Below are 25,858 nucleotides of genomic sequence, written 5' to 3'. Positions count from 1 at the left end.
TCACTTAAGCCTTGTTTCAATAGGAAAGTGGGGAAAGCTTTAAGCCCCTTTAGGAACACAGGTGAGGTGCTCATAAAGGGTATACCCCTCAATTTATATAGGGTTGGCCAAGTATCGATAGTCTCACTCCCACGTAAGTGCTTGAGTGTGGGACAACATGTTCCAAACATTTTAGTCCATGAGCATGTGGTGGGACAAGAAAGCAAAGGCGCATTTCTCCTACCCATTGAAGTACATATCTTCTTGAGGTTTGTTCTAACAAGAAAGTGGGGTCTCTAAGCCCATCTACAAACACATGTAAGGTAACACAACGGGTATGCCCCTCAATTTATATGGGGTTAGCAAGGTACCAATAATCTTACTCTCACTTAAGAGCTCGAGGGTGGGCAAACAGTGTTCAAAACATTTTAAAGCCCAAAGGATTAGCACAACTACTTGTCATCAATGTTGACAGGGATTTGGCTAGTTCCATGCTAATAGGTGTTCAATTTGAATCCCAGTAGGGAACTCTAGCATATGCCAACAAGTTTATTAGTGATGCCATCCACAAATTAGGGATGCATCCCTTGGGTTTCCCCAAGAGATTTTCCTCGAAAAAGAAATATTTGAGTCCATCACATTATGGTCCAATGCAACTGGGAGCAGATGTCATACAATGACTTAGATTCAAATTCTATCGGGCATGTTTACAATGGCATGGGACAAATTATTTCCAAGTTTACCCTTTGTCAAAAAGACAAGTTCCCATTTTAATATGTATGGATGTATGTATATTTCCAAATTTAGCCTAAATGGTTAGCTTAACCAGTTGTCACCATTGTTGTTGAGTATTTGGATAATTTCGTGCTAGCAAATACCTGATTTTGAATCCTTTTGGATGAGGGGCACTATTCTAATCAACATTTGTTGATGTCAATGTTACACGTGCCTGATTATGAATCCCCTTGGATGATGGGCACTATTCTAAACAACATTTGTTGACATCAATTTTACACATCTCCCTTGGATTAGGCTGTAGAATGCAATTCGCAATAAGAAAACTCAATATTGTTAGGGCACATATGTTATACAATATTTTCCTATTAATTAAGGGATTCTTTGTTAATAGATTGTAATGCATGGCAATTCCAACTTAGGAAACTCTTCTTTATAAAGAAATTAAAAAGACTGACAATCAATTAGTAAATTTAATATGAAAAATACCTCAACTAGTAAAACTAATGTCAATACAAGCAACTAGTGGATATTTTTAAAAGTCACAATAAATTCAGCATCAAAAGGTCCAATACATAAAGCAAGTTTCCAAAGACCGTGCTTGCAAGACAAGAATGGGGAGAAAGGTGACTATTGATAGAATTTTGTTCAGAACATGAAAAATCTTGTATAAGACAAGCGCACTGTTTACCTGTTTATGTGTACTTCACATTTTTTGAAGAATTCAAAAACATGACAATGGAAACCTGCCACACAAATTTTATTTAATTCTAGTTGTTTGTATTAATACTAATGAGAAGTATAGAACAGTAAATGCAATCCAGAAGATTGGTAATGCAATACAGTTCACAAAAAGGAAAGGAAAAATATTTTGACCTTCAAAAATGACAAGTAAGAACGTCATAATTCATGATCGATATGGAATATCGCAGAGTTCGAATCCAAAATCAACTTTAACAATTGGATGTTAGATGTACCTCAGGGCAGCCTAAGTGATTGGTTCTCTGAATCTGACAGGTGTGGGCTTGGACGGTACCCTCACAGCTCTGATTGGAAAGCTTTCTTGTAGATAAAGGACCTCTCCATTAGCTAGTTTCTTGATTTTGTTCCTCATACTGGGAGTCCCTCCACAGCATTCACGCTCTTTATCCGATTTCAGATATCTTTGAGCGATCCATTTTCCCAAACCTGAAGGGGTGGCATAAATTATTTGATTTGATTGCGACTATACATCTTCAATTTCTGGATACTTAACTCCCAAAGTCTTGTGGAGAAGCATGCGTATGATAATATTGTCTCCTCTTTGGGAAACTGAATAAGTTTAGTTCATCTAAGCCATATTTCTTAAATTGCAGACCACAAGCATGATCTCGCTATTGGTGACAAGAAACCTCTTTCTTCTGCACAAATCCTGTGTCAAGCTTATAGGCCAGGTCCCTTTCTAAGTCTTAACAAATTTTATGCAATTATGGGATTCACCCAGCTTCTACATGGAACGTATACACATTTTCATCAACATTTATCCAACTGCATCCAGGCTGCTTCTCTAACTTCCTGTTTTTCATCAGTTTTCGCATCTTCTTTAAGCCATCCAACTTCCCAGCTGCAGCATAGATGTTTGATAGAAGCACATATGGTGAAGCATTATCAGGGTCCAACTCAATAAGACGCTCTGCCCCATACTCTCCTAGCTCTACATTAATATGGGTTCTACAGGCACCAAGAAAACATCTCCACACAGTTGCATCTGGTTTTATTGGCATTTTGTTGATAAAGTCATTTGCTTCATCCAGGAGCCCAGCACGGCCAAGAAGATCAACCATGCAACCATAGTGCTCCATTTCAGGTGTGATGTGATACAACGTACTCATGCAATGAAAGTAATGCCGACCCTCATCCACTAAGCCTGCATGGCAGCATGCAGACAAAACAGAAAGTAAGGTTACAGGGTCTGGTTTTGTGCCACTATGTTGCATTTGTTCAAACAGTTCAAGGGCTTCTTTGCCACAGCCATGCATGGCATATCCTGCAATCATCACATTCCATGAACCTTCAACTGGTCGATGTATCTTGTCAAACACTTCCCGTGCCTTTTCCAAGTTCCCACATTTTGCATACATGTCTACAAGGGCACTTTCCACAAAAACATCAGGGGAAAATCCACATCCAATTATTTCTTTGTGTATCTGAATGCCCTGTTCCAGAGCTGCCAAGTTGGCACATGCTGAGAGGACACTAGAATAGGTTTTCATGTTTGGCCTCACACCTGTCTGTTGCATTTGTCGATAAATATCCAGGGCTTCCTGACTGCGCCCAATCCGTGCATATCCTGAAATCATCGCGGTCCACGAGACCACATTTTTTTCAGGCATTTTCAGAAAGAGTGTCCTGGCTTCATCAAGATTACCAAGCAGTGCATATCCTGCGACCATCGCCGTCCAGGATACCACGTCTCTTACAGGCGTCCTCTGAAAGAGCATCCAGGCATCGTCGATGCGTCCAGTTCGAGCATATCCTCCAATCATCGCATTCCATGATACCACATCTCGTTTTGGCATTTTGTCAAACATGTGACGAGCATTCTCTATTTCGCCACATTTTGAGTACATATCTATTAGGGCATTACCCATAAAAACATCACCCTGAAGCCCGCTTCTAAGTATTTCTTCATGGATCGCCTTGCCCTCTTCCAGAGCTTTAACGTTGGCACAAGCCGAGAGGACACTGGCAAAAGTCATCACATTCGGCTTTGTACCCATCATTTGCATTTCCCGGAAAAGCCTCAGGGCTTCGTCATCCTGCCCATTCTGTGCATACCCTGCAATCAGCACAGTCCAGGAAACCACATTGCGATTGGACATTTCATGAAAGAGCTTCAGAGCGTCATTAACACACCCATTCTGCACATATCCTGCTATCATTGTATTCCAACAAACGAGATCCCGTTGAGGCATTTTGTCAAACACAGCGCGTGCATCCTGTATTCTCCGGAACTTGGCATACATATCTACAAGGGCAGTCCCCACGAAAACATCAGTTTCAAATCCAAGACCACATAATTCTTCATGAACATCCTGCAGAGTACCCAAGCGGGTACAAACCGGAAGAATACTAGTGAAAGTGAACCGATCAGGCTGAACCCCTGCCTCCTGCATTTGGCTGAACAATGTCAAGGCCTCATTCGACTGCCCAAGCTTGGCATAAACTGCAATCATAATAGTCCATGAGAACACATTTCGTTCCGACATTTGGTTGAAAATTCTGCGAGCATCCACCAAACTGCCGCACTTGGAATAGGTATTGATGAGGGTATTCAATAGAAATCTGTCTTCCATGAATCCCGTCTGAGTAATGTGGGCGTGAATCAGTTTATTCCCGAGAAGGGATTTGTGGTCAATGCATGTTTGCAAGAGAGAAGCATATGTGGAGGGATCCAGAGGCTCTTCCGAGAAATAGTGAAGGTGCAGCGCCTCCTTCAGTCGGCTCTGCTCACTGCTTTTTCTCGCAGCATCCCCAAAACCTACTTCTCCATTATACGCATTTGCAGTACTGGCGATCCCACAATGGAAGTAAAGTCTAATGATCTTATTCTTCTGATTGCTCAAAGGCCGTAACATTCCTGCTGTTGATATGGCCTGCATTTTTTTTAATTGAATCCATTGCCATTTCATGTTATAGAGGACAGGAGCCAATCAGTCTGCATATTGGTTAAGAATGAATTGGTCATGGAGCACAGTGTGTATAGTTTGAATATAAAACTACATAATGATTTCTCCATAGAAAATTGTGTATAGTTGAGAGAGAAAAGAATTAATAAATGACAGAAGGCTTAATTGGTTGGATTTAATTGGCCGTGTTTTAGTAGCGGTACGGTTGAGGGTTTTATCTGTATTAATAATGATGATTGTTTTTATTTCAAAATAGTAAAAGTTTTTGTTAGTAGCATCCTACAATTTATCCCGATATGCAGCTGCATCATTTTGTATATAATTAGAATTTTGCAATGTATGGATATGCAATGGTATTATTGTCTATAAATGAAATTTGTACATTTGTAATAATTTATGGCCCATTCATGAGAGGTAGGGTTTTATTTTATTTTTTAACTAAGAGAATTGAAAGATTTATCATTTGTCATCCATAGGCATAGTGTAAGGACCTGCGTAGTGTAAGGATTTGCGGTCTATGCGACGGGTAGGACGCACATCCGGTGCGAAGAGACGAGTTGCGGCCAAGGCAAACAAGCGAGCAAGTGATAATGCGCGTGGAGAAGCTTGGTTGGGCGAGTTTATACCATGGGGACGAGTTGGGCAAGTCACCCACGAGCCGACCATGGAGACTTGCGATGTGGGCGAAGGATGGTGGGCAGTCCTGTGTGATGGGCGGGTCGACCCAACCATTGAACGAGTTTTGCAAGTATGGAGGGCATCCGTTGAACATGGTGAACGAGTCAGTCGGGTGGCACAACTCGCCCACCCACCATATATGTAGATGGCATGGTTGGGGAGTTAAGGGAAGCAATCGAACAACCAACGATCAAGCATTCGGACAAGTCAAGGGACGAGCTCGAGGTGCGAGGTGCAGGTCTAAATGTGGAGGAGCAGGCGTAAGGCGCAAGTCGAACCGAAGGTGAATGCGCCCGCCCGCCGGGCAGACTCGCACGGCCTGCACAAGTTAAACGGGTTCGGTTGGCGACACGGGTAGGTAGGCCGCACGAAGGCGCGCCCGCCCATGGTTGGCAACACGGGTGGAGGGCCGCACGAAGGCGCGCCCGCCCGTCGGTTGTGACACGGGTGGAGGGCCGCACGAAGGCGCGCCCGCCCGTCGGTTGGTGATACGGGTGGAGGGTGCACGAAGGCGCCCGCCCGTCGGTTAAACGTGCGGGTGGAGGGCTACACGAAGGCGCCCACCCACCAGTCGGTTGTGTGCATGAGTGGAGGGCTGCACGAAGGCGCCCGCCCGTCGGTCGGTTGTGTGCACGAGTGGAGGGCTGCACGAAGGCGCCCGCCCGTCGGTTGGCGAACTCAGGTGGAGGGTGAACGAAGGCGCCCGCCCGTTGGTTGGCGAACTCGGGTGGAGGGTGAACGAAGGCACCCGCCCGATAGTGCGAAGGTGAAACGGTGAACTCGGGTAGGGGTGAAACGAAGGCGCCCGCCCGCGGTTGGAGTTTCGTGTGAGGCTACACGAAGGTGTTGCCAGGTGGAAAATTTGGCTAAGTGTGGAATGTAAGAGTGACCACCGTGCAAGGCGTGCACGAGGTGGGCAACTCGTTGGCAAGACACGAAGTCAGAATTTTGGCTAAGTATGAAACTTGGGGTTTCCAAGGTATACTTGTAAAATTGTAAAAGTTGATAATATATTGAAATCAGGCAGACTCATGTTCAGGGAGTTGCCCCTCCCTTTATACTGTTGCAATTGTGTTATTTATGTATAATTGTTGTGGATAATGAATGTGTATGGGTGTTCATTAGTATAAAGGCTAATAATAATACTTGGTGAAGAAAAATAAACTAAGTATCGAATGTTAAGGCGTAGTCCATGAACATTAGTATTGGTGAAAAGAAAGTGTTCAGTGGTGCCGCACCTCGCTATAAGCGGTTGAAAGACTACCGCAGGTGTAGGGGCGTGACACGTAGAGTCAAGTTAGAGGGACTATTCTTATAACCTTGAACCTAATGCAATTGCCCACAAGCCATGTTAGGTAAGTTAACCAAGTTTCAAACTTGGGCAAGGCTCCAATATCTAGTCAACAAACGCTCTCTAGTGTGAGATGTCCATCGTTTGACCTAGCTCAATGGGTTGTAGAGTTCCACTCTTATTGTGTGTCTTTGTGTTTAAGGAAGGGAAGCTCTTAGTTAGGAAAAAGCAATCTAAAGTCTTACTTTAGGACCATAAGGCACTTTTAACATGTCTCATGCTTCCAAAAACACCAATGTCTTATATGAGTCATAATTAGGCAATTTCAACATACCTCATGTTTCCTAAAGAAAGTTAATGTCCCATACTAGTCATCATTGAGGCTCTAGCAAAGGAGTCATATGATTCCTTAAACTCATACTTGATCAAGAAACTTGTACCATGGTGTAGTGTAAGGTCATGCCAAGAACCAACATTGATTGATTTTTACCTTGGACTAATTTTTTCAAAGTAAGAAAAAGTATATGTCAATTATGGCTACTACTATGGTAACATCCACAAATTATATGTACATTGTCATATATTCTCCATTGGAATACTTCGTCACAATAAGTTACTATACAAGTTTCTTAAATCTCTTATAATCTAGCATTTTTGCTTTAAGATTTAGGGTTAATGTTACTAGCTTGATGCATGAAAACATTGAAAATAACTTCAACTAAAAGAAGATAAAAAAATAACACATTGACCACATAAAAACATAAGATGAGTCAACTGAGCTTATCTTAAGTGGTTAGGAAGAATGATTAGGATTCTCCCCACCCATGTTTAATTCTCACAAAGTGACATAATGAGGTTTGATGTAATGGCTTCAAGCCTTATTGTTGAGAATGAATAGTCCATAAAGGATTGGAACATTTATATTCATCATATGGAATATGAAGTTATTTTCCACATGACCCTAAAAAACTTGATATAGGAAAAACCTAGTGAGAAAGTGAGGGATTTGCATTGCTATTCTCTTAGTTATGAAATGCAAATACAAAGAAAGGGGCACTCACTATGGAATTTTCATGGACACTATGGTCGGTTTAGTTGTTGCAGGATCTTCCACTTAGTTCCATAGTGGTCAATAGGGTAGGTCAACTTGAAAGAGCCATAACTTCTGAATATGAACTTCAATTGAGGTGGTTTCCATGCCATTTGCAAGCTCTCTGTGTATCAAATAGCATTGACAGATTGCTAGCTAAGTGTGAAGTTTGCACCCCAAAATGGTCATTTAAGGCCTCAAATGAGCTCTAGAAGGTTTTAGACCCCAACTCATGAAAGTGGGACTTGCCCCTATAATGGGCCCTACAAGTGAATATTGCAATATTTTTCATTCAAAAAGTACTAAAATAGATAATAATAAAATGCAACATACCCAACCACTCCTATAACTCTATTGAAGAGGTGTGATTTTCCCAATTCATTCCCATACACTCTATGACATACCCAACCACCCTTGAAACTTTGTTGAGGTGATGGGATACTCCAAATTCCTTCCCGCTAACTTAAGACTAGCTCTAATATCATTTCTCTAATCTACCTAATACCCTTTTCCCACTTATGAGGATACAAGACACTTCTTAAAACCGTGAATTTCCTTCATCTTCTTGCTCTAATACCAATTCCATCATTGTCATGCTATTAATTTATGAATGCATGCAAATATAATTAAGCATTCAACATTATAGATGTAGACTTATTCATGTCAATGAAACAACATTCAAAGATAACATAAACGACATTAAATTCAACAAACTCATAAATATGCGATAACACTCATCTTTCTAGAATTAAACGCCAACTAGCTACAAACTAGGGACATTCCACCAACCATAAGTTCCATATTTCTCATACTCTTTTTGTAACAAGACCACCCTTAAGCTAAGGCTATAAGTCCACAAGGGCAAACTCTTCCTACTATTGGCCTTAATCATGTCACATAGCCCAACTTATTAGTTTCCAAGTTGATAACTCTCATAGAAATCCCAACACACTATCTTTCCCCTTCAACTGACGCAATCCAAGGAGTGGGATCCCCTTCCTTTCCATGCAATCCCTTAGGCTATCCCACTTCCTTGTTGCCCTCCAACATAGACTAGTTATAAAATTTGTGTAATGGGAACTCCAAGGTTTTTCAACTATCACTATTTTTTCTCAATGACAATAGTTCCCCATGCACATTGACATAACTCCCACAAAATATTCATAATATTGATGCCCTACATTATGTTATACTCATAGTATGGCAACCTAGACTCTTAAATATCCTTCCAAAAAAATGCTTTGAAATTATATAATACATAAACAAAATTCATGAGGTATGTATGCATACTAACAAATTATCGTGTCATCCTAAGAATCCCACATATCTCACATGGTAACTAATCCTAAGGTTGATGCGACTTATGATAGTATTAGGTAAATGACTTAGTGTAAAATAATATTATTTCCTCTCGTTTGAAATCATATCTACCCATGCTTTTATCCTCCTTCTCCTATACGTAGTGATGCATTTTTTATTATTAGCATTCAACGTATAATATATACATATTACATCATTTGGCTCTCAACCTTCCATCATATACATATATATGCATTGCCAATCTAGGGATCAAAATTTAGGTGTTACAAAAACATATGCAATGATCTGTTATAGAGCATACCTCCCCATTTAGGGAGGTTTTTGGTAGCCAAAGTTTTCACTAAATAAGGTGAGAAATTTTTTCCTATGCCTTCCTCTTGGAGTACCATTTGACATTGTCTAGAAGTTGTTTCAACCCAATCTACCAGAGTTCATACTACCCACTTTTTCACCCCTATGAGCATCACCTGATGCAATAAGTGTTATGTAGACTATTACAAATCATGAGAAATTTGGTTAGTTGAGACTAATACTCATGGATATGGTCATATTTTAATGACATACTCTACGCAGTTAATCCCAAAAATGATATATAATATGTTGAAAGCCCCTCAATTAAATGAAAAAGAGTGAAGGGAGCTCTAACTAGATGGTTCATATGGCATATTACTTGCTAAGGTTTTGTAAATGGGGTTAGCACTTCAAGTGGGTTTTACCATGGGGAAATATTCCACAATTAAGTGTACTTGAGCTAGAGAATCTTAGGATGGGTGACCTCCCAAGAAGTGTTGGTCGAGGTGCAAGCTCTAGAGGTGATGTTTGACGCTATGTGATTTATTTCGCTAGTATCAATCCCATTTCTCCACCCCTATGAGCATCACCTAATGCAACGAGTATTATGTGGAATATTCAAAATCATGAGAAATTTGTCCAATTGAAACTAATACGCATGGATGTGGTCATAGTATAATGACTTACTCTATGTCGTTAATCCTAAAGCTCTATGCAATTAATCCCAAAAATGATTTAATATGTTGCATTGTGAAAGACCCTCAATTAAATGAAAAAGAGTGAAGGGATCTCTAACTGAATAGTCCATATGGCATAATACTTGCTAAGGTTTCGCAAATGGTGTAGCAAGCTATCTGGGATTGATTGTGGGGAAAGACTCCATAGCTAAGCACACTTGAGCTAGAGGAGTCTTTAGATGGGTGAGCTCCAAAAAAGTCTTGGTTACTAAGTGCAAGCCCCAGAGTTGATGATTAATGCTATGAAATTTATTTCTATAGTATCAATCCCACTTCTTCACCAGTGTGAGCATCACTCGATGCACTGAGTACTATGTGGAATATTTAAAATCATGAGAAATTTGGTTAGTTGAGACTAATACTCATGGATATGGTCATAATTTAATGACTTACTTTGTGCGATTAATCCTGAAAATGATATCTAATATGTTGCATTGCAAAAGCCCCTCAATGAAATGAAAAAGAGTGAAGGGAGCTCTAACTAAATAGTTCATATGACATAATGCTTTCTAATTTTTTGTAAACGGGGTAGTAATCTAAGTGGACTTGATTGTGGGGGGAAATTCCATAGTTAAGTGTGCTTAAGCTAGAGAAGTCTTGGTATGGTTGACCTCCCAAGAAGTCCTAGTTACCAGGTTCAAGTCCAAAGGTGATTAATGATTCAATGTAATGTATTTTGCTACTATTAATCCCACTTCTTCAACCCTGTAAGCATCACTTGATGCAATCAGTGTGATGTGTATTATTCAAAATTATGATAAATTTGGTTAGTTGAGACTAATACTCATGGATATGATCATGGTTTAACTACACATTTAATCCCAAAAATGATATCTAATGTGTTGCACTATGAAGGCCCCTCAATTAAATGAAAAAGGGTGAAGGGAGCTCTAACTGAATAGTTCATATGGTATAATACTTGCTAAGGTTTTGCAAATGGGGTAGGAAGCTAAGTGGACTTGATTGTGGGGAAAAACTCCACAATTAAGTGCACTTGAGCTAGAGGAGTCTTGGAATGGGTGATGTCCTAGGAAGTCCTAGTTACTGAGTGCAAGCCCCAAAAGTGATTATTAATGCTATGTGAATTATTTCACTAGTGTTTATCCCACTTCTTCACCCCTATGAGCATCACCCAACGCAATGAGTGTTATGTGGGCTATTCAAAATCGTGAGAAATTTGGTCAGTTGAGACTAATACTCATGGATATGGTCATAGTTTAATGACTTAATCTATGTAGTTAATCATGAGAATGATGTCTAATATGTTGCACTATGAACACAACTCAATTAAATGAAAAGAGTAAAGGGACCTCTAACTAAATAGTTCATATGGCATAATACTTGCTAAGGTTTTACAAAAGGGGCAGTAGGCTAAGTGATCTTGATTGTGGGGAAAAATTCATAGTTAAGCATGCTTGAGCCATAGGAGTCTTCAGATGGGTGACCTCTTGAGAATTCTTGTTTACAAGGTGCAAACCCCATAGGTGATGATTGCTACTATGTGATTTATTTCACTAGTATCAATTCCACTTCTTCACCCCTATGAACATCATCTAATGTAATCAGTGTTGTGTGAGCTATTCATAATCATGAGAAATTTGTCCAATTGAGACTAATACTCATGGATATGGTCATAGTTTAATGACTTTACATAATTAATCTGAAAATGATATCTAATATGTTTTGGATTTTTTTTACACAAAAGTATATCTTTTTCTAATAGTACTTTTGCTTATGTTGTTAAGTCATGTATGGTAGGTAAGACTTGGTCATCAATTTACTAGTCCAACATGGAAGGATCATAGAGTTTTATATTTCAACAGTCACTCTAAACTATGCATATATATGGGGGTAAACTAAATCTATAAGCATTGTCACCCACCGTTTCCAAAACTTCAAAAGGATGATACTACAAAGCCTTGATATTCTTACCAAGACCCTGTGTGACCAAGCTATGCCTCCCACCTTGAATGTTTTCTTAACCTTATGTTGATCATGTTGGTCCATATAATTTTCCCATGACTTCTTCAATATCTCATGTACTTGCAATGGGTCTATCTAATCTTTTCAATGAACTTTAATTTTTTTATGCTTCTCTTGTGGTAGAAGGATTCATTGGTGGAAGGACAGACTACTCTATTATAAAAGCGTTGAATATAAACCATATTTTTGTCCTAATCCTTTTGATGTTTATGATTGTAACCCCTAATTGAACCAATTTCCTATTCACCACTTATGTTTATGCATATATATGTGAATGGAAAGTTGTTGATATTTCCAACTTGGTGTCTAGCTTCTACCAAAGTGTAGTCCAAAAATAACTAATAAATCTGATATCATTATTTGAGATGATGCTCCTTCCCAAAGTGCACCTAAACCTTTTCAAAGAACATGTTTTTTGCAACTTGTCCCTTCATGGTATTTTTGCAAGGCATGGGAATGCACATCTTGCTAAACATGTGAACCACTACAAATAGATAATCATGTCCCTTCTTGGTTCTTGGAAAACCACCAATAAAATCTATGGAGATGCTCTCCCAAGGTATAGTAGGTACAACTAGTGGATGGTATAAACCTTGTTTTTTGTTACTAGGCTTGTCGATACAACAAAGTATGCACCCTCTAATAAATTACACTACATCTTACATTCTAGGTCAATAAGCATACTTATATAAATTGGAAACTGTCAATAAGCATACTTATATAAATTGGAAACTATCTTGCCAACACCAAAATTACCTAGAAATTTGGAGGTATGATCCTCTCTAATAGACTACAATCTCTCACCTTTAGGAGCATAGATCTTGTCTAGCCTATAGAAAACCCATCATGGAGACGATAGCCAACATTATTGTCACCTTCTCCTCCATGAATTTGGCCCTATAACTATTGAAACACTTTATTAAAGTCTCCATCTTCTGTGTACGCCTCCTTATATGCATCACAAGTGCAAGGATTCATGAATATAAAATTTCCCAATGCTATGATCTTGAATGTGAGTGGCATTGAATGTATGTTAGCCAACTTATTAGTGTTTCCCTTCTTATATTTAATGATTAGATACAATTTCTACAAAACCCCATCCACATTTAGTGTTTGGTTTGTTGAATATTACTATGGGCCTACAAATATTACAATGGCTAGTGATCAATCTGGATGAGATATCTTTTCCCATCAAACAATGCTTCCATTTATTAATAGCTTGACCCATAACAAAGAGTTCATTATCATATGTAGAGTAGTTAAAGGATCAAACATGGAATATTTATGAATGATAGCATAGTAGCTTTCCTTCATGCATCAAGACCACTTCCATGTCATATCCACTTGCATCCATCTCCATTTCGAAAGGTTGCTACAAATTAGACAATGCAATAACTAATGTTGGATTAATTTTCCATTTCAACTCATTAAAAGCTTCATGTTAATCCTTTCCTCATTGGAAACTCTTGATTCTAGCTTTTATGATATGGAGTGTTGTAACCACAACTCAAAAGGATGCTATAAATTTTCATAGGTAATATGTTTCCCCAACAAAACTCCTAAGTTTAATGGCATGAATAAAAGTTGGTCGCTTGAGTACGATATCCATCTTCATGAAGTATATCTAAAGTTTTCTTCCAACCATAATATACCCTAAATACACAAATAATTGTTGGGAAACTTTACATTTTTTAATATTTTATAGAAATGAATACCTTTTTGGAGCCTCTAACACTTGCATGGGATGTGAGATGTGCTCTTCCCAAGTAGAGATCTGAACTAATATATCATCTAAGCATACGAATACAAATGAATCTAGAAATCGAGTAATACACCATCCATAAATCACATAAATGTAGTTAGTGGATTACATAAACCAAAAGGCATCACCATCCATTCATATAAACCTTTCCTTGTCTTGAAAGTCATCTTCTAGGGATTTTCTTCTTTAATCCATATTGATATCTTGATTTAAGATCCAACTTAGGCAAATTGTTTCAATTCTTGAGGGCGATCTTATTCAATTCTATACACCGAATACAAATTCTCCAAGTCCCATCTTTCTTAGGTACCATGATGATAGGTGATCCCACAAGGTGAGGTGATTGGTCAATTTATTTCCTACTTCAAAACTACTACAATTGTCTCTTCGCTTCATCTACTTCTAGGATAGACAAGCTATATAGCCCAGTGTTTGGCAATGGTGAGTTAGGAAATAATTGTATCTTGTGTACCTCTTCCTTCTTAGGAGGTAACCCTTTAAGATCCTATAACACTTATTTATACACATATAAAATCTCCTTCAACGAGCATTTCTACTTTTTAGTACACCCTCCAAATATGTCTTAATTTCACTAATTCATTTCCATGTTGATTCTATTTTAAGGAGAGTGATACAAACTCGTGACTAGAATTGATAAAAATTTTGGTTTCATTGGAGCTTACCAAAGAGATATTGGATTTACCTTTGTGTGCATTAATTATGAAGGACATCCCATCCTTGATTAGGAAATGTGATTTTTTCTCATTATGAAGATTGTATTCCTCATATATAGAGATGGAATTCTAAACACTTCACCACATGCATCATGTGGTACTACATCTACCTCAACTTCATCAATATAGTTTACTCTTATAACAAATTGATCTTCTTAGTGACTTTAAGCTCTACACCCTTATTTACCCATACTAATGGATATGGATGATGACGGTCATGAAATTTTAATCCAATCGTGTGGATCAAATCTTCTACTATGAGGTTCAAGGCTTGTGAATTAGAGTTGAGTAGAGCATCCACCTTTCTTTCCTTGACCAAGATCTTAATATGGAAGAGTTTATTCATCTCCTTCTCTTTCTTGGAATGGAGACTAGTCAAGTTTACCAATTTCTACATTATGGTGCAGACAATCCTTTCTTCTACATTTGAGCTACTCCTTACCTAGGTGCTTGAATCCATCTCTAGCATGTTCTTCTTTTCAACATCCTTCTTGTGGTTCCTTGGATTCAACTCTGGATGTAGCTTCCAAAAATTATCTTCAATGTGACCATCAATATTACAATGTGTATTATGGTTGTTTAGATCCTTACACTGATATGAAATGATTTTTTTCCTCTTTTCCCTTGCTTTCCAATTCTTCTTTCCCTCCTTGGAAGCATGTTGGTTTCTTTCTATTTGGAACCACTTGGTTGCCATTTATTATTACAACATATTCCCTATATTGTGCTTGCACACATGCCTCACCTATTGTACTAGATTTAAAAAACATCACTTTTTTCTAAATAAATATGTAGACCACTCAAACATTTAGGAGTAGATATGGGTTCTAGGGGAGTATAGCTAACAAAATGCCCATTTTTCTAAATTCAGTGGTGTATTCTTACACACTTTCCCCCACTTATGCAATAGTTATTGCTAGTGGATTAGTTGGTTCTCTTTGTACCCAATAGAGTAGAATCGAGACTTAATGATGCTTTAAACTACTCCCACTTAGTCTTTAGTGGATCACCCTTCAACCTAGGCATCTTTGTCTTATTTTCCCACCAAGTGGGCATGGCCCTCTAACTTAAGTTAGGAAAATGAAATATTTTTCTCTTCTACTATGTTATAGGCACTAAAATAAAACTCTAACTATTGCAACCATTGATTCAACTTAAAAAATCAATCTCACCTTGGTAAGGTTTGATGTTCACTTTTTCTTCCACTATAAACAACAACTAGGAAAATGTGACAACACCAGAACTTGATCTCTCTTTATCTAGCACTTTATTTGACTCCTTTTCTAAGTCTTCATTATCTTCACATTTCTCATCTAATCCAACTTTTGAGTTAAAGTTGTTGACACCTAATCATCAGGATTGGGTGAACAACTGTAATTGATGTAAATAAATAATAGAAAAGATGAAGAGTCACCTGGAGATGAAATGAACAGTCTCTCCCTCATGTATATAATAAAGACCAACCTGAATTAATATCATGAATTGTTTTGAGGAGTTACCTCTTGGTCTATCATGTATCAGAACCAACGCCATTTTTGGTTTCCAACTCCATTTTGTAACTCCCTTCTGCCATTTCTTCAGAAGTTTGTCCTGCATTTTCCTGCCAATTTTCTTGGTGGTCTGACTCTGTCCCTCTGCCAATTTTCCTGGTATAGTCTCCCACGATCCTCCACTTTCATGCTCTGTCGCATTCTTTTCCCTGAATATTCCTCCACTTTCATGCTCTGTCGTGTTATTTTCTCCCATACCTCTCCCTCAATAGAAATCTGAATGGACCGGATACAAGTCTCCTGGTTAGGCTTCTTGAGGATGGTAAGAGTTAGAACACCATTCTCCATCTTTTCCTTGACCTCCTCATGAAGCCTAGCATTCTTGGGAAGCAAGAAATGACGCGAAAAACTACTGTGCAGTCTTTCAAAATGATGCACCTTGTTCTTTTCATCCACTGGTTCCTCCAATACATGTTCACCACTTATCTGCAATACACATTGGCCTTAGTCCACCTGAATTTTGACGTCCTCAAAGATATGAGCCTCAGGGGTCTCTTTCCAATACACCGCAATGTTGTTTTCATATAGACGATATCCCATATATAACACACTGTTGGGCTCCCATAATGTTGTTTTCATAACATTGTTTTCAAAGTGGCTAACATAGTTAACGTTCATGTGTTTGACTGTGATTAATATATTGTTTGTAAATACCACCATGGGGCCCAAACACACTTTGATATCTGCTCTAATACCTCTACTATAATCATTTTTTTAGCAGCAGAAGTTTTTTTCTCCACAGAAGCACATTTTTTTTTGCCAGCAAAAGTATTTTTACAACACTCAGATTTTACAATGCATTCAATCATATCTATTGTGGGAGTAGTTCTCACTGGCAAGGAGAACTATCCTGAGTGGTCCTGGAAGATAAAACACAGCCTCATTTTCAATGATTTGTGGAAAGGAGTGTGTGTTGGAGACGGAGACAAAGAGCCAGAACAACCTACCTCAGGCAAGGAGTTCGCCATTTGGGAAAATAAGAACAGCAAAGCCTATGTATTAATTGTAGCATCTGTAAGTGAAGATGTGAGTCGACATATTTCACCATTTTTAAATGATTTCGAAGCCTTACAAAGCTTAAAGAACTCTATGACTCACACTTTGCACTTGAAGTTGTTCAACTCATGATTAAACTCTTCACTCTTGAATTACAAAATAATTATCCTCTTGCTCTTGCATCCGAAGTAAAATCTATAATGCATGATATCAAAGCCACTAAGGTTGAATTGGATATTCCTCTTATTGCTTTTCTCAAGGCACTTTATCCTACTTACTCCAATTATCTTGAGTCATTGCAAGAAAATGGAAATCTCAAAGATATTACCTTTGACTCTCTTGAGAAAAAATTTGCTGAAAGAGAGAAAGTTTTTGGAAAGAAGACAACCCCTGAATCTTCTGAAGAGGTTGTGTGCCTTGCTCATAAAGAAAAGAATCTTTCCCAAGGTTCTTCGAGAGGAAGAGGTGGTCGAAGAGGAAGAGGAAGATATTTCAGAGGCAAGGGGGGCAGACACTCTTAAGGAGAAAAGTCAGATTTGCACTGCATACACTGCAAAAGAAATGGATCACATGATGCCTCCACATGCAAGTTACCTTGGGACAAAATTGAGCAGCAAAGAAACCAACCCAAAGGTAAAACTAATGACACAGAAAAAGGTAAAGCACCTGAATCTGCTCATTATGTTGCGGCACAATGTAATATTGGAGTAAATGAAGACCAATTTAATGCTTCACTTGCTTCTTGGAAAAATGATTGGTTGCTTGATTTAGGAGCAACTTGCCACATGACTCATAGAAAATATTTTATTGAAGAATTTATCGACAATGTTGATGGAGCAGTATACTTTGCAAACCTATTAGAACTCAAGCCATCAGGGCTTGGCACAATCGGGCTTAAATTGCTTGGTCTTCCAGACTTTCTTCTGCATCATGTTCTATATCTCCCATAGCTGAAGAGAAACTTGTTGTCCTTATTGAAAATGCAACAAGATGATGGAGCTTAGTGAAAAGAAGTCGCCTTTACTAAGTGGGCCCGCAGGCTATTTTTGGTGCAAAGTCTATTTCTAGACTATGTTTATTTTTAGACATATGGATCATGGTCTATGAGTTGCAGGATGCTATTTGTGGATGATTGGTCATGTTGGTAAAAATAGATGGACTTCTATTTTTAGACATATGGGTGGAGTCTATTTTTAGACTGCCAGGCTAAAAATAGAACAGTCGAATATTATTAGCTCTTAATAATATTTGGACTATAAACATTATCTTATCCTCTTGGAGCACTTCAGTTCGAGCTACAGATGTGGCACATGCAACTACCAGAAGGAAATATGCTTTTCTTGGGTCAGTTGAGCTATTGCATGATGGACTTCAGTTAGAACTCAAGTGATTGAGTTTGGTGGAGTTGATTGAGGAGTTGATGGAGTTGTGTTCAGTTTGACTTAGTCGAACTAGTTGTATTTAGTCTAACTGCAGAATACACTAGTGATGAGTGATGTGAATTAATTATTAATTAATTCACTAATTATTAACTCATAAAGCAACTAAAGAATACATCGGTTAACTCAGTGCATGGACAGTTCAGTGGAGACAAGTGTTAGAGGTGAGTGAAAGGGCAAGACAGCTATCAGTTGTGACTATAGTTGTGCATGAGATTTGCACATGCAATTGTAGAGATTGGCCAATGAGGATTGCGTAGTACAAAAAAAGGGAATTCGAACTTGGATCATTCCTATTCTCACATTGGATTGCGCAGTAGAGGTAGGCAGAGAGTGGAGGAGATTTGAACCTGTGACTTGATTCAGATCTGAGCTAGTTTGTGTGTAATAGGTGGAGATAGTACTGAGTACTTGTGAGGAGTATTGTACTATGTATTGTTACATGTTCTCTATCATTATAATATACAGATAGTGTGGGGTTTTTAGCTGTATGCTTTCCCCATTACATACTGTGTTAATGTGTGCATGCGATTGATGTTTCATTATTTTTAATTCCACAAAATTGATGATCAACGTAGAGGAGGTTATGTATTATGCATGCATTCTGCAGATAGTGTATAATCGAGATAATCTCTGTGAATAAGTGTTATATTATTCAAATTTCTACATGGTATCGGAGCAGAGTTGATCATCAGATCTATTATTCAGAAAGTGATTACATTTTATTTCTTCAGGCAGAGTCTGTAATCGGGCCAGGTAGCCTCTATATTCATCCTTCTTTTGGAAGGTGAGATATCCGGTAAAAGCCCATACAGTCAATCTCTGTACGAGAAATACTTTGTTCTCACGAATTTTAGATCAGAAGCGGTTGAGTTTTGAGCTGGTGGAATTCGAATTTGCAGCAGTGTTTTCTTGGTGTCAAAGTTGAAATGTCTTTCAACGGATTGCGATTGGAGTATGCTCTTGAAGGCAGCTCGAACTATATTGCATGGAAAGACAGGATGGAGGCGGTGTTAGATGACAATGGGTTGAAGGAGTTCATAGAGGCTGAGGTCCCAAAGCCTACTGATGCTGCTCATGTTGAGGCTTGGCAAAAGAAGACAACAAAGTGTCGAAGGATTCTGTTGGAGGGCGTGAAGGATCACATTGTATCCAGCCTGCATGGAAAGGCTTCTCCATACTTGATGTGGAAAGCGTTGACATATCTATTCCAAAGCAAGAGCGACCGGAGGAAGTTGGCGCTCAAGGATAAACTCAGAAACATTAAGTGTGAGAATGGAGACAGTATGCCCGAGTATCTCACGAAGTTCACCCAATGCCTGGATGAGCTGGGAAGTGTGGGGGTGACTGTCAATGATGAGGACTTGGTGAGCTTGGCTCTCCTTGGTCTTCCGAATAGTTGGAATTCCTATCAGGACTCTGTCAATGGTCGGGAGAAATTGCCAGGATGGGAGAGACTTTGGTCAGATCTTGTGCAAGAGGAGATCAGGCGGAATACCAAGGACGAATCTTCGTCAAAGGCATCTGATGAAGAAAATTGCGCTTTAGCTGCCAAAGCAAAGAATGGGAAGGAGAAGGGTTCTCTTTCCGAATCCAGTTCTTCCAATGATGGGAAGAAGGTTGACAAATCAAAAGTGCGATGCTTTCGTTGTCATGAGGTGGGCCATTATGCTTCAAATTGTCCATGGAGGAAATCCAAGAAGGGATCCGGGGAAGGATCTGAAGGTGAGGCACTTGCTTCACAGTTTGAGTTGGATTTCACACTCTTCGCATGCATGGTTTCATCCATGGTGGGAAGTGGTTGGTTTCTTGACAGTGGAGCTTCTTTTCACATGACCGGTGACAAGAGTTTGTTCAGTACTTTGGAGGAGAAAGATCTCCAGATACTCATAGCGATGGGTAATGATGAGAAGTATAGTGTCTCAGGTGTAGGCACGGTTATTTTTCAGAGGGAGCATGGAGTTCGCCTTACCTTGACCGATGTCAAGTATGTACCAGGATTGAAAAGAAACTTGGTGTTGATTACGATGCTGGAAGATAGAGGCTATGATGTGGTCTTCAATAAGGGAAAGGTTTTCCTTAAACACATCATCACTAGACAGGTGAAGTAGATTGGTTCACGGGTCAAGAACCTGTATGCTCTTGAGGTTCAAGATGCATGCAAAGCCTTGAGCAGCGAGGCAACTGATGGAAACTTGGTGGTTGAGAGGGAGGGTATATTACCTCTCAACATGTAGAGCCAGAAGAAGTCTCAGACGATTGTGGAGGAGCCATGATTGGTGCAGCAGCTTCAGAAGGTTGTGGAGCAGCCACAACAAGGGAAGCTGAGAGGAGATTGAGTAGAGACATCTACTCATGCAGAGACCTCCAGTAGGGGGAAACTTCGAGCCAGGTGGGCTGAGGGATCACATGCAGCCATACCTCCAGGTAGGAGGTGGGGCGATATAGAGTGATCGTCCCAAGGAGGAGGGGCAGGATCCTTGAGGTACCCAACCTCTTGGATGAGACCTTGCTACGGGAGCCCCGATGTGGAGTAGCAGGAACTGACTGATTGGGTAGAGACAGATGCAGATGGAGCAGCAGAGAGAGCGATAGTGTAGGGAATCCCAGGACAGCACATAGCTAGCAGGCTGCAGCAATGCGAGAGGCACAAGTGTTTTGCACAGTGCTAGGTGGCACAGAGAGGTGTGCAATGGTGCGAGATTCCTGGAGATGTTGCAGTAGCGCAGATGTCAGAGAGGGAGCACTTGTCAGCAGCAGGTAGAGCTTCAACATCAGAGTATGTTCCTAGCCCAACAGAGTGGTCAGTTGGGAGTGTTTTTTTTTTTGTTCCAAGTGTTGTTGGAGCAAGTGGACCAGGCAAATGTGTTGCATGTAGAACATTCCAGAGTTGCAGGATATGGGTTGCAGATAATCCATATCTTGTTGAGAGGGAGTGTTGAAAATGCAACAAGATGATGGAGCTTAGTGAAAAGAAGTCGCCTTCACTAAGTGGGCCCGTAGGCTATTTTTGGTGCAAAGTCTATTTTTAGACTATGTCTATTTTTAGACATATGGATCATGGTCTATGAGTTGCAATATGCTAATTGTGGATGATTGGTCATGTTGGTAAAAATAGATGGACTTCTATTTTTAGACATATGGGCGGAGTCTATTTTTAGATTGCCAAGCTAAAAATAGAACAGTCGAATATTATTAGCTCTTAATAATATTTGGACTATAAACATTATCTTATCCTCTTGGAGCACTTCAGTTCGAGCTACAGATGTGGCACATGCAACTGCCAAAAGGAAATACGCTTTTCTTATGGGTCAGTTGAGCTATTTCATGATGGACTTCAGTTAGAACTCAAGTGATTGAGTTTGGTGGAGTTGATTGAGGAGTTGATGGAGTTGTGTTCAGTTTGACTTAGTTGAACTAGTTGTATTTAGTCTAACTGCAGAATACACTAGTGATGAGTGATGTGAATTAATTATTAATTAATTCACTAATTATTAACTCATAAAGCAACTAAAGAATACATCAGTTAACTCAGTGCATGGACAGTTCAGTGGAGACAAGTGTTAGAGGTGAGTGAAAGGGCAAGACAGCTATCAGTTGTGACTATAGCTGTGCATGAGATTTGCACATGCAATTGTAGAGATTTGCCAATGAGGATTGCATAGTACAAAAAAAGGGAATTCGAACTTGGATCATTCCTATTCTCACATTGGATTGCGCAGTAGAGGCAGGCAGACAACGGAGGAGATTTGAACTTGTGACTTGATTCAGAACTGAGCTAGTTTATGTGTAACAGGTGGAGATAGTACTGAGTACTTGTGAGGAGTATTGTACTATGTATTGTTACATGTTCTCTATCATTATAATATACAGATAGTGTGGGGTTTTCAACTGTATTCTTTCCCCATTACATACTGTATTAATGTGCGCATGCGATTGATGTTTCATTGTTTTTAATTCCGCAAAATTGATGATCAACGTAAAGGAGGTTATGTATTATGCATGCATTCCGCAGATAGTGTATAATCGGGATAATATCTGTGAATAAGTGTTATATTATTCAAATTTCTATAGTCCTTGGTCCACATCTGCCAGCAAGGTCACTCCATTCATATGTTTGATGGCAACTTTGAGGTGAGAAAAGCATCTAACCACTCACTTGTCATGAGGGGGAGAGAAGAAGAAAGGCTTCTCAAGCTGCAGGGTACCTCTGCTCATGCACAACATTTCTCATACAATTCTCATTATGAAGAAGGTACACTTCCATCAAGTTTATTATGGCATGCTAGATTTGGACATTTGAACTATGACAACCTCCGCTTGTTGAAGAAAAATGGTGTTACTGGTTTGCCTACAATTTCTAGGAAACTTAAGCAATGTTATGCTTGCATTCTAGGAAAGCATAGCGAACAATATTTTCATGATTCACACTCAAGAGCACATAGAAAACTTGAACTCATTCATTTAGATTTATGTGGTCCAATGCCTGTTCCTTCTGCAAATGGAAATAAATATATGATAACATTTATTGATGACTACACCAGAATGTGTTGGGTTTATTTATTGAATAACAAATCTAATGATTTTCAAAGATTCAAGAACTTTCATACATGGATTGAAAATGATGCACGTTCTCATATTGGCTCTATTCGCACAGATAATGTAAAAGAATACACTTCAAATGAATTTCAAAACTATCTTCACCAACATGGGATCAAACATCAAACAACCGTGCCTTATAATCCCCAACAGAACGGTGTAGCTAAAAGAACGAATAGGACAATCTTAAATAGGGTGTGCTCCATGATGTTTTTCAAAAATGTAAAATTGATGTTTTGGGCTGATGCAGTTCTATGTCCTGTATATATAAAGAATAGATGTCCATCTAATGCTATAAAAAAAAAGACTCCCTATGAAATGTGGTATGGGCACATTCCTTCGGTAAAGCATCTTAGGGTCTTTGGTTCCACATGTTATGCGTTGATACAAAAGGTACATAGAAAAAAACTTGGTGCAAGAAGTCGTAAGTGTACCTTCTTGGGGTATTCAAACACCTCCAAAGCATACCGTCTCTATGATGAAGTCAATAAAAAGTTTGTTGTATCTAGAGATGTAATCTTTCTTGAATCACCCAAAACTAACAATGTTGTTGAGCGACAACTTGATCGCTTGGATAGATTCGCAAATGAAAAATCATTTCAAGAATTTGATAATCAGATTCCACATCTTGAATGGGGGATTCCTATACTAGATCAACCTGTGGAATCTTCTTCTGAAGCACTCTCTTCCCCGCATGAAACTCCAACAACGGATAATACTTTAAGTGATGTGATTGATAGAATTGGGAGACTCAATCTTGATTTAGACCCAACTCAATCAATAGAGTAGCCTGGACCATCTAAGAAAGGTCCCCCAAAGTAGCTGACAAAGACACTTGAAAGTGTTCATCTTGATGAGGTTGGAAAGATAGGAAATAGAAATTCAAACCAGCAAAATGGAGGTGATGTAGATGACTCTGATTCACCTGTTGATATGGATGTTTCTTATGATTGTGAATTGAATTTGTCTACAGATTTTGAACCAACTTCCTTCAAAGAAGCTGCTTCTCATGATGAATGGAAAGAAGCGATGCAAAAGGAGTATGATGCCCTCATAAATAATGGCACTTGGAAGCTAGTTGACCTCCATTAGGAACCAAACCAATTGGTTGCAAGTAGGTCTACAAGAACAAGTATAAAGCTGATGGCTCACTTAACAAGCACAAAGCCAGGCTTGTGGCAAAAGGTTTTGCATAGAATGAAGGGGTCGATTATGAAGAGACTTTTGCTCCCACAGCAAAATGGGCTACCATCCAGACACTCTTTGCCCTAGAAGCTCAGAACGGTTGGAAAGTCCATCAAATGGATGTAAAAACTACTTTCTTGAATGGAGATCTAAAAGAGAATGTTTTTATGTCCCAGCCTGAAGGATTTGTTGTGAAAGGACATGAACATAAAGTATGCAAAATTGTGAAATCCTTGTATGGCCTCAAACAAGCACCGTGAGCTTGGTATGAAAAACTAACTGAGCATCTTCTGAAACTCAATTTCAAACATTATGATCTTGATGATGCAACTTTGTTTGTCAAGAATGTTGGAAAAACAGTTGTCTATCTTGTGGTATATGTAGATGATCTTTTGATGACAGGGAACAAAGAAAGCTACATTGGATCCATAAATAAGGAATTGAGGAAAGGTTTTGAAATGACCGATTTGGGCTATGTTCATTACTATCTTGGTATTGAAGTAACTCAACATCCAAAGTCCATATTCCTTTCTCAAAAGAAGTACATTCGAGATCTGTTGAACGGGTTTGGCATGACAGAATGCAATCCTCTTACTACTCCAATGGAACAAAACTTAAAGCTCACATACATTGAAGGAAAATAATTTGAGGATGCAACAAAGTATAGACAACTTGTAGGAAGTCTCAACTACCTAACTACTACGAGACCAGTCATTTCATTTGTTGTTGGAATCCTCTCCAGTTTTATGCAAAAGCCTTGTGAGGGGCATTGGTTTGCTACAAAAAGAGTTCTAAGGTACTTGAAGGGAACTCAAGACTTTGGAATCAAGTATACACAGGTGGGCGACTTCAGCTTGATTGGATACTCTGATTCAAACTTCGATGGAAACAAAGAAATTGGGGTATCTACTTTAGGTTATGCTATGAGTCTTGGATCATGAGCTATCTCCTAGAGATCACGCAAATAATATATTACAGTAGATTCCACAACAGAGGCAGAATATGTGGCAGCAACTGAGGCAACAAAAGAAATTTTGTGGCTCAGGAAAATTCTTGAATATTTGCACGTAAAACAAGTACAATCAACTCCACTCATGATTGACAATACCTCGGCAATAAAGTTTGCCAAGAACCCAAAGTTCCATGATCGAACGAAGCACATCAATACTAAATATCATCTGATTAGACATCACGTTGAGGCCAAAACAATCCATCTCCACCATTGTTCCACCAATGAGAAAATTGCAGACATATTCACCAAAGCGCTTGGAAGAGAAAAGCTTGAAAGATTCAGAACAATGCTTGGACTCACCAACATCCCTTCAGATTAAGGGGGGAATGTTGACACCTAATCATTAGGATTGGATGAACAACTGTAATTGATGTAAATAAATAATAGAAAAGATGAAGAGTCACCGGGAGATGAAATGAACAACCTCTCCCTTATTTATCTAATAAAGACCAACCTGAATGAATATCATGAATTATTTTGAGGAGTTACCTCCTGGTCTGACAAAAGCCACCAACGCCCCAAAATGTCCAAACTTGTTTTCTAGAGCCACCATGAGAATGGCCACATTGTAAGAGATGTCAGTGACTTGTGCTTCCAAGTTTGAAAATCTCTCTTTTGGCTCATCCCATGAACAAGATTATACTCACCATGCTAGGATTTTTTGACTCTACACTAATACTTGGATCCTACTACTTCACAAAAGAACCTCAAAGAAAACTATGTTGACACCAATATGATGTGTAAAGTATCATGGATATTACACTAGAACATATCATCACAATAGACCTTAATTTTTTTTTATAATTCTT

General features: G+C 39.0%; 1 protein-coding gene across 1 annotated transcript; it reads right to left on the bottom strand.

Moving 5' to 3' along the window:
* Nucleotides 1–1,329: 1,329 nt before the first annotated feature.
* LOC149259392 (pentatricopeptide repeat-containing protein At2g22070-like) lies at nucleotides 1,330–4,526 on the bottom strand. Its single transcript, XM_089418242.1, has 2 exons — nucleotides 1,692–4,526; nucleotides 1,330–1,460 (listed from the first exon to the last, which is right to left on the bottom strand). The coding sequence occupies exon 1, from the start codon at nucleotides 4,383–4,385 to the stop codon at nucleotides 2,190–2,192; it is 2,196 nt and encodes a 731-aa protein (XP_089274368.1). The 5' UTR covers nucleotides 4,386–4,526; the 3' UTR covers nucleotides 1,330–1,460; nucleotides 1,692–2,189.
* Nucleotides 4,527–25,858: the final 21,332 nt, after the last annotated feature.

The sequence above is a fragment of the Pinus tabuliformis genome, chromosome 6 (genome assembly GCF_031772625.1).
Source record: "Pinus tabuliformis cultivar Carrire ecotype Pingquan chromosome 6, CPIR1, whole genome shotgun sequence".
NCBI lineage: Eukaryota > Viridiplantae > Streptophyta > Pinopsida > Pinales > Pinaceae > Pinus > Pinus tabuliformis.
The sequence above is the reverse complement of the archived record's forward strand: the minus strand, read 5'-3'. Positions and strand labels throughout refer to the sequence as shown.

What these genes read in the sequence shown, in the direction of transcription:
- LOC149259392 (XM_089418242.1), bottom strand. Translation starts at nt 4,385, where the DNA reads ATGAAATGGCAATGGATTCAATTAAAAAAAATGCAGGCCATATCAACA.